The sequence below is a fragment of the Piliocolobus tephrosceles genome, chromosome 6 (genome assembly GCF_002776525.5).
Source record: "Piliocolobus tephrosceles isolate RC106 chromosome 6, ASM277652v3, whole genome shotgun sequence".
In the NCBI taxonomy this organism is placed as follows: Eukaryota; Metazoa; Chordata; class Mammalia; order Primates; family Cercopithecidae; genus Piliocolobus; species Piliocolobus tephrosceles.
In genome coordinates this window covers 126,324,234-126,334,861 of record NC_045439.1, presented here as the reverse complement: position 1 = coordinate 126,334,861, position 10,628 = coordinate 126,324,234, and the positions used below count along the sequence as shown (strand labels likewise).

The 10,628-nt window shown below is 36.9% G+C and overlaps 1 protein-coding gene across 1 annotated transcript; it reads right to left on the bottom strand.

The window, feature by feature from the left end:
- Positions 1 to 8,127: 8,127 nt before the first annotated feature.
- Positions 8,128 to 9,330, bottom strand: LOC111522562 (olfactory receptor 4K15). The gene has a single exon (XM_023186662.3). The coding sequence runs from the start codon at positions 9,313 to 9,315 to the stop codon at positions 8,227 to 8,229; it is 1,089 nt and encodes a 362-aa protein (XP_023042430.1). The 5' UTR covers positions 9,316 to 9,330; the 3' UTR covers positions 8,128 to 8,226.
- Between the last annotated feature and the right edge of the window lie 1,298 nt (positions 9,331 to 10,628).

The following is a 10,628-nucleotide window of genomic DNA, read 5'->3' as shown; positions in this document are numbered from 1 at the left end:
TTCAAAAGAAAAAAACTCTTTGTTTTTAGAATGTACACATTTATCACTATAAATTTTCTCCTTAGTACTGCTTTTGCTGTATCCCATCAGTTTTGGTATGTTGTGTTGTCGTTTTCATTAGTCTCTAAATATTTCCTAATTTCCACTGTGGTTTCTCCTTTAATCAATTGATGGTTTAAAAGCGTATTTGATTTCCACAATTTTGTCAATTTTCCAGTTTTACTTCTGTTATTGATTTCTAACTTCAATTCGTTGTGTTCAGAAAAGATATTTTATGTGATAGCTATCTTTTAAATCTACAGAGACCTAATTTGGGCCTAACATATTTTCTATCTTGGAAAATATCCCATATACACTTGAGAATAATGTGTATGCTGTTTTTGGGTAAATATTCTATATATGTTAGAACTATTTGGTTTATTCTAAGTCCTCTATTTTCCGTAGCTATCTTCTATCTGGTTGTTTTATCCATATGGAAAGTAGGGTATTGAAGTCTTAAACTGGTATTGTAGAATTGCTTATTTCTCCCTTCTATTATGTCAGTTTTTGCTTCAAATATTTGATGGCCTGTAAGAATTTATGATTGTTATATCTTCTTACCATATTTAACCTTTCATCAATATGTAATGTCCTCCTATGTCTCTTGTAAACATTTTTATTTAAATCCGAATTTGTCTGATACTGGTATAGCCACCCCTGTTCCCTTTTGACACAGCACCCTACTCTCTTGACTTTCCTAGCCAGGTTTTAGTGAAAAATCCTGTTAAGTCAGTTTGGTAAGAATCCCTGCAAACTTGAAATCAAATTTGTTTTTTACCACCAATGTTTGATATCTAAGTTCTCGGCCAGCCTTTAACAAGAATCCTCCTAAGCCAACCAGTGATCTCTGACTGATGGATAATGTAAAAATCTGAATCAATATTTCTAATTCTGGGCACATTTTGGAATTGACTAGTAATCCCATGTTAGCTTGGTTCCAACAATTGCCCAGTTCATGGAAAGCCTTCTAATTTAGTTTACTTTGGATATTTTTAATTATTTTGCTTTACTCTTGTGGAATATATTGCTGTTGTACTCTCTGCGTAGGAATGTAGTATAAACTTATTCAACGTTTCTTTAGATTAAACACTTATTAATCTTCCAGATATCACCATTTGTCAGAACTCAGAATTAGGAATGGCCGTCACCATATTGTTGCTTTCTGACTGAGCTCCTCTCTATCCCAAATACAGGGGACCCTAATAATTAGGCAGGAATATCATCACCCCTATTCAGCCTGAAGAAGTTTCAGAAGATGGATCTTCATCCCTTTGCAACCCTTAGGATTAAGGATTCTCTTATAAAAGTGAGGGGGGAATGTCAGAGGTGTTTGAACCAGAGTGACTCCATCTTAAATAGGAGCTAGGTAAAATAAGGCTGAGATCTACTGGACTGCATTTCCGGAGGGTTAAGGCATTCTAAGTCACAGGATGAGCTAGGTTGGCATAAGATACAAGTCATAAAGACCTTGCTGATAAAACAGGTTGCAGTAAAGAAGTCAGTTAAAACCCACCAAAATCAAGATGGTGACAAGAGTGACCTCTGGTTGTCCTCACTACTACACTTCTGCCAGCACCATGACACTTTACAAATGCCATGGCAACATCAGAAGGTTACCTTATATGGTCTTAAAAGGGGAGGCATGAATAATCCACCCCTTGTTTAGCATATACTCAAGAAATAACCATAAAAATGGGCAACCAGCAGCCCTCAGGGCGGCTCTGTCTATAAAGTAGCCATTCTTTTATTCCTCTACTTTCTTAATAAACTTGTTTTCCCTTTACTCTTTGTGCTCAGTCTGAATTTTCTCTTGCATGAGATCCAAGAACCCTCTCTTAGAGTCTGGATCCAGACACCTTTCCTGTAACAACCATGTATGAATTGAAGAAATGATCAGACAGAGTGAAAAACAGATAAAAAATTAGTACTTAGTGTATGATTTCAATTTTCTAAAACTCTACAAAATTCAAATTAATCTAAAATGACAAAAAGTAGGCCAGTGGTTCTCTTCAGGGAGGAGAGTAGACAGGATCACCAGAGTATTACAAGGGATCCCTTGGGAGTGATTTATATGTTATAAGTAGTGATGTTTTCTTATTAGTTTAACACTTACTTATTGTTTGTTTGCTTGTTTCCTGGCTTTCTGTGTCTCCTACTAGAATTGATTATCTATAGCAAGAGTTGGCAAATTATGGCCCCATGGGCCAAATCTTACTTATAGTCTGCTTATGTATGGCGCACAAGATAAGAAGAGTTTTTATATTTTTAAAGGGATGTAAAAAAGAAAAAAGTGCAACAGTAAGGAACAATATGCAACAGAGACTATGTGCACCTCACAAAGTCTAAATATTTAATATCTGGCCTGTTATAGAAGAAATTTGCCAATCTCTATATGATCAATTATCTTCTATTCAGCCTGTGTATTACAAAATAGCTAGAAGAGAGTGTTGGAAATTTTTGGTGCCGCAAAAGAAATAGCACTTGAACATGAATTTTCTCAGCAAGGCAATTTTACTTCTATACAAGAGTGCATGTCATGGATGGAGCAATGGTGACAGCATACCTGAACAAGGGAGGGGAAGGGGTTCTTATCCCTGACACAGGTAGCCCCTACTGCTGTGTCATTCCCCTACTGGCTAGGGTCGGACTGTACATCTAAGCTAATTTGGATTGGCTATTTTAAAGAGAACAGAGGTACGAGCCAGAGTGGCAGGATGAGTAGTTTGGTGGGAAGGATGGTTACAGAACAGGTGACTCAGAATGACTAAGAACAGACCAGGTGACCAAGGATGTCTAAGGTCAGAGCAGGTGAACAAGGGTGACTAAGGTCAGAGCAGGTGATAGAGGGTAGGAGGAGGTTGTTTACTGAAACTAGGGGCAAGGAGACATAAAGAACAAGGAAATTCAACTTTAAAATGAAGAACAAAGAACGGGGAGCTGAACATACTGATACATTGGTTCTTTGGAGAGGATCTCAGAACTCATTGTACTTAACAACTTACAGGCTAAAACCCCCCTTTCAATTTTCATAGTACTTCCTCTTCAAACTTTTTTGAAGTTTGTCTTTGCTTCAAAACATATCTTGTCTTTGCTGCTCGACTTAATCCTGTAAAAGAAAAAGCTGATCTGAATAGGTTGAAGGAGAGCTAAGGGAGGTTTTAGTAAATCCTGCTTCTATAAGTCTTTGCACTAGCCCACAGATGCATGGTATGATGTAACACCCAACAAGAATGAGTACACCTACTACAGCTGCAAGAGAAGAATTGAGGCTATGATTCCTTTCCATTTATTGAACCATTTTTCTAGCCACCCTGTGAGGGGTTCATTTACTCCTGAGTTTTTGGCTAACTCATTGGACAGGGCAGTTAGACTTTGAAATGCCTTTGTTATACTTCATCAGGGGTGGTATTGTTTGGGATGAAGGTACAACATTGAGTTTTAATCATGACGCACACTCCTCCTCTTTCTGCTAATATTATGTCTAAGGCTATTCTATTTTCCCAAGCCATCTGGCTAGTAGGCCCTAATTGCTCAGCTATTCCTTTAACAGCATCTCTAGTGTAGTTAATAAACCGCTGTTGGTTGTAATAAATGTAATTTATCCAATCTGTGTTTTTATTCATTGTCACCCACCAAAATATTGACTCAAATCCTGCAGCTATTTGATCTCTGGCTTTAAATTTATCTGGTACTCCTCATGGGACTCCAATTGCATCTAAATAAATGTGAGAGTCACAAGACCCATAAAGGGTTTCCCTTGTTTTACGATGTTGTATTTTTCCTCTCTCTGGTTGATGAAATGCCAGGGTGAAAGGGATAGCCAATTAAACTAGAGCACAAGTGCTGCTCCAGTTACTTGGCAGAGAATCCAGTAAAGGTCCACCACAATACCACCATACATCTGCTCAGGGATGAACAAGGGCTGACTCACTGGTAAGGTCTTGGAAAGTCTTAAGCTCACTGCATCCTTTCAGGTCTCCAAGAAACGCTAAGTTTCCTCCCTGTCATGAGAGACAAGAAGTGAACTTAGTGTTGCGAGATGAAAGCTGGATGGCCTTTGGGGGCTGACCTGCAGAGTGTTGAACTTCGGGATATAGCAGAGAGAGAGCTTGGCATGACTTGTTACCCCAGGCTGTGTAATCCTGGAAAAGAGCTACCATGCAGCCCATGCCTGGTTGACTGGAGGACCACCCTAGTAGAAAGGGGTCAATCTGGGCCTCTGGTCTGCCGTCCGCTCAAGCATAAGAATTGCTTTTATTTAATGTGTGGATGGAATATTTGATCTATTCCAACCAGGCATTTGCATTTTAATATCCTGTCTCTATTGCTAAAATTTGTTTTAAATCATTTACTTCTACAACGTCTACTTTAGTCCTACCATTAGATGGAGGAGGAACAACCGTTTCATTGTGAGAGGTTTTGGAAGAAGGCTTAGGGGAAAGTGTAGGCAGTGGGGGATCAATGAAACATATTTCAAAGGATCTGATAGAGTCTGTTCCTGAAACCTATACCATAAAGCCAGCTTAAAGAAGGGAACCAGCTTAGAGAAGGGGAAAAGCTTTAAGGGTTTGGGATAGTAACCTGTATTGGATTGCACTGGTTTAGCTGACAGCTAGGTGAAACTGTTCCTTTAGTAAAATGAATGTATGGCTTTAGGAAATTACAACTACTGGTTGAGGCAGCCCATCCTTGCTCTTTAGTGGTCCACAGAACATTGGACCAACTGTGGCATAAAAGCGCTGTCTATAAGGGGCAAGACTCGTAGTTGACACTGGGATCCTCATTGAAATCTTCCAGACTAAATGATCCCAATTCACTAATGTCCAATCTGAGGAGAGCCAGGAAGGACAGAGGTACTTTTCTGAAGTGGAGAGCTGTCTTTGACTTAAAATGTCTCCACAGGATGTAACACAGCAAGCATCAAATGTAATAGTTTGAGGTGAAATTGACTTGGTTACATTAATAACTAGGTGGTCAGCAATAGAGCGAGGAAAGAAGAAGTAATAGAATGGATGAAAGAAAGCTAAATTTTTATTAGCTTTAGTTTGGTAGGGTTTTCCCCTGGGACTATGGCCCATGACTCTGGAGGGGGCGGTGCTTTCTTGACTCAGGTGTAATGGGTCCATCCATTTTCCGCTATTCGGACTGTGGTTTCAGTAGTTAGAAGCACTAGGTAAGGTCCTTCCTAGGCCGGTTCCAGTTTTTCCTTCTCTCCAACTTTTGATCCCCAGGCTGATGTTGGTGTCCTGGAAACTCTAGGGGTGGCACCTGTGCTAAAAGACCTTTAGTTCTGAGGGAAGATAAAATGGGAGATAAACCAAGTATATAATTTCTGAGAAATTGATATTTTGTTTCCAATGTAGGAAGATCAGTAGTAGAATGTAGATAAGGCGATCCATAAAGCATCTCTTAAGGGGCTAGGCCTATGTCTTTTCGGGGAGCAGTTCAGACTCTTAACATGGTGATAGGCCTTTCTACTTTCCCTAATGAAGATGGGTGCCAGGGCGTATGATATTCCCATGTTACATCCAGTACCTGGGATAATTTCTTAATGACATGTGCAGTGAAATGAGTCCTATTATCTCAATTAATGTTTTCTATTAATCTAAACCTGGGTATAATATTTTCAACTAATGCCTTGGCTACATTATTAGCAGTTGTACTTGAAAAGGGAATAGCTTCTACCCAGTGAGTAAGGTGATCTACTACTACTAATGAATACTTTAGACGACCAATTGGAGGCATCTGTGTGTAATCAATCTGGATAGTTTGGAATGGCCTTAAGCCTGGACTCCTTCCCCCAAGATGTAATCTTTTACTAAGCAACTGTCTGTAACCCATTTGGCCAGGGTATAAATTCCTATGCACCCATAAACTCTGAGGACTGCGTCACACATGGCTTGGGGCCCACAATGGGTCCCTTGATGCAGCTGAAACAAGATTTCCCTTATAAGGGGATTGGATAACATGTCACTCTGGTCTAGCAATGTCCATTTTCCTTCTAAATTCTCTTTAGCACCTATTTTTATTAGTTTTTAGACCAAAGAAAGCCAAACACCATTTTATATTTGACAATACTTCCTGTATGATTTTATACCAGATAAGCTAGATTTAATCTTTATATTAGTGTGCCATTAATGTTAAACTCAATTTTAATAAAACCTTGTAGGTATACTTATCCAATTTTAATGTCTGACCATAAGGTAAAAATTTTTATAGACTCTTTTTAAGCCTTTATAATTTTTGTTAAAGAACAGGTTACTGCTTTAAGAAAAACCCGTTGTGCTTTTATTTTAATGTCCAGTTTACAGAAAAACTGTACCAGTCAGCCTGAGCTCTTGTTATTTGAGTAACTTCGCAAGGAATTTGGGTACCCTCTTTAGTGAAAATCATAATATTCTGAGACTTTTTTGCATACTAGGAATAGGAAAAAGTATGTGAGAGGATAACCAGAGAATCATGTTTTCTGGACGGGGCACACTGTACTGCACACTGTAATACACAGTAAATGTATTACTATAAACAGTAATACATTTAAAAAGTGTGCCATCTGGGTCAAAGAAACCAAAAAACAAAACACCACAAAACTTGTATAGGGAATCCATTCTGCTATTTTCTAGGTTTACAATCTTGCACCATATTCTTAATACTTCTTTACTGTATTTTTATCATATGTTAAATGAAAGGAATAAATATATCCTAGAGATATTTTAAAGCTTAAAAAGATGTAAAGCTATTACCACATTTCTTGTTGTACAATGTTAACTCAGTTGTAATTAGTACTAGTACCACAATATATCATGTGTTTTATGCATAAAATTAGAATATGCAAAAATATTGTAAAATTTTGGAAGCATTGTATTATTGTAAAAAGTTTTACTACTTTTTTATACTTATATTTTTTACTTATACTTTTTATATTTAATTTTTTTCTTACACTTAAATGTTAATGCATAGTTGTTTTATTTTCATTTTGTTATTTCTTAAATAACTCGGAACACTTTGGCTCAGAAACATTTTTTTCCTTTCACTAATAGGAATTATTGAGTCCCTTTAGGAGACTCTAAAGACTGAAGTCTGGAAAACAATCAGTTAACATTATACCAGATTGTGACTAGAACCCATTAAAAAAATGCAGGAATAGCCTTGAATGCTGTAAAAGAGGAAAAGCCTAAAATAGCCTGTAGAGGTGAATCCCCAAAAATCTTGGTCTTGTAAGTGATCAAGGAGGGGTAAATTTATGATGAACTCTAAGGTCTTGAAATAGGGTTCTGTCACTTTCAGAGCCTACATTGGGCAATTTAAAAATGAAATGTCAACTGAATTTAAAAGTCCACATAGAAAAATTATAATATCTACCAAGTACTAATATAAAAACACTCTAATAAGATAAGATCATGAAAATCTAGGGGGAGAATGTTTTATACTAAGATTCAGACTCCTACTATAATGAAGATAAGTGGTAGAGAATTATAACTCATCTCTGGTTCCCCAGATTATTTTATCATATTAAACAGAAATTAACATAGGCAAATACAAAACACACCAGTAAATAAATGTGTTCAGGTGGTTGTTTTTCATGAAGAACATATATTAAGCAGCCACTGTGAAGAAGGATTTGTGAAAGTGTTGAACGTAAATGCCTTCTGCTGGGTAATGCCCTTTTACATTTTACTGTATCTTTCACACCATTCAGAGATGTGTCTTCATGTGCTGTCAGATATATAGTGCAGTATAAAATGCATTCTTATCTAGCTCGATCATATGTTGTATATCACGTATCATATACTTATAAATAGATCTATTATCTCTGTGGCTTAGAGATATGCATCTATCATTACTCCAATGTTGGTGTGAGCAGTAGTGTTTTCAGAGGGAGAGATAACAGTATATTAACCACTTATAAGGCAATAGCATTTTCTCAATATCATCAAAGTCTATATCTTAAGTTTTAAAATAAAGAATACAAAGTAGGAAATTAAAGAAAAAACATCCAATGGAGAAAGAATATTTAAAATCACTGAAGTTTATTTCATGAGTTTTTATTATCATTACAGTTTACTTCAAATCAATCAACTGACCTTTCCCATAGGCCAAGTTGATTTGCTTTAAGATTACAGTGAATCCACTTGTAAGTGTATAGAGACAGGGCTAAAGTGGTAACAGTGTCATAAGTTTACTCTGTGTCTAGGAAAGAGCATTTCTTACGACTACAGAAACCTGACCAGGCTTCAGATACCGACTCTTCAATTTTGACATAGCTGCCTTCACTTCTTTGTTTCTTAGCGTGTAGATTACAGGGTTTAAAATAGGCGTGAAGATGGTGTAGAATACAGCAAGGACTTTGTCAACTGAGTAACTGCTGAAGGGCCACACGTAGATGAAAATGCACGGTCCAAAGAATAAAGTGACCACAGTGATGTGAGCAGTCAATGTGGAGCGGGCCTTCGCCATGCTCGCAGAGGAGCGATTCCTAACTGTGACAAGTATTACAGTGTAGGAGACAACCAAGAGGAGAAAGGAACTCAGAGAGAGAAAGCCACTATCTGCAACTATTAGTAGGCTGACAACATAAGTGTCTGTGCAGGCTAACTTAGTCACTAGAGGAAGGTCACAGAAAAAACTATCTACCTTATTAGGGCCACAAAATGGCAGGTTAACAGTGAATGCTAACTGGCTGGTAGTATGGATGAAGCCCACAAACCAGGAAATGAGGACGAGCACAACACATACACGGCGGCTCATGATCGTCATGTAGTGGAGAGGTTTGCATATAGCAACATAACGGTCATAGGCCATGGAAACTAGGAGCACCATTTCACTGCCAGTGAAGAGATGAACAAAGAAAATCTGGGCCAGGCAGGCATCAAAAGAAATAGTCTTGCACTCAACCAGAAAGTCTGCAATCATTTTAGGGGTAGCAAAAGAGGCAACACATACGTCTATAAATGACAGGTTTGCAAGCAGAAAGTACATAGGGGTGTGAAGGCGGGAATCTGAGGTCACAGTGAGGATGATGAGAAAGTTGCCCAACAGAATTGCTAGATAAAATAGTGAAAATATAAGAAACAAGAAAGGTTGGAGCTCCCTTGAACTAGACAGTCCCAGCAATACAAATTCTGTCACCCAAGAATGATTTGTCTCATTCATTGATTTTGGAAGGGACTTAGTTTCAGTTACCTGAATAGGAGAGAAACAGAGATCAGTTAATGAAGTGAGCATGTGTTTGATGTTCCAATTACACTTAAACTTTTCAGAATTGCAATTCCTATTCATATTTATGTGTCTGGTTTTTCATGAGTTATTACAAATTATACAGCTAGTACAGCTAAGTATGGAAGGTTGAGTTAAAGGGGAGAGTTGTCAAGGAGATGTTCAACCAACTGGGATATCTAAATACATGAATTTAAGAAATAAATTGACAATTTAAAAATGAATTTGAGCATCTTATGTTTTTGTGACACTACAGAAATCCAGTCTAAATATCTATAGAGACAAAATCTAAACCAATTTTTCTAAAGTAAATGATATAAAAATTTTTTGAACATCTGCTACAGAGGAAGATAATTTCACAAACTTAATGATGACTAAAAAAGTTAGACACAGAAGAGTATACATTGTGTTGTTCTATTTCAATGAAGTTCAAAAATGGCAAAACTAAGGTGTAGAAAAACCACATAGCAGTTATCCTTAAGGGACAGGAAGTGGAAATGAGAGGGGCTTCTGAAGGGTTGGTAATATTCTTTCTTGATGTGGTTGATAGTTACATGGGAGTGTTTATGAAAACTTACTGAAATATGAACTTTTGCTTTCACTTTTGTATACATAAGTTGCATACTTATGAAAATTAAGAGAGAAAGAGAGACAGCATTAGATTTGTGTAAGAGAACTCACAGGAGGAATCATTGCCTTAAGTGATTATATCTTATTTCTTCTCTACAGTTAAAAATTATATAAACTACAGTACAAAACCCTGGCAAAATTGAAGGCCCCAAATATTATTGGAACTCTTTTATGATTCAGCTCTTCATAGAGTTCTACTTTATCATGAAACCTAGCACACTGGTTCCTTTCAATTAATCCCTGAAGCTATGAAGCTTCTTTAAACTTAGACATTGGTGTTATTAACCATAGACATTTTATTGAGCTGTGATTGACATTTGATTTGATGTGATGTGGCTTAACAATGTATGTTATATTGCTTACTATAAATACTAATATAACTAATAAGTTATATTATTATGAATTCAGACCAGGAAAAATCTGATTTTTCTTTTCTACTCAGTTACTCTATATTCTATGTTACCAGAACTTTCTTCCTTTTATGTTATTTTTATTTGTAGAAGCTATTTAGAACTTAGAAAGGTTTATGGTAAATAAAAAAATAAAATGTGAATTGTAAAGGAGCATTATATTATCTGATTTTGAAGAGTCTTTCTCTACATCTTAATCAGCCCTTGGGAGAGGACCTCTTATGTTTCACTCATTTCTAACCACTTGCTATTTTTGATACTAATATCTTCGTAGATCATAACTGCAAATTGCTTAGTCTCTCCTTGGGTTAGACTGGAGGGTTTATGTATAAGAAC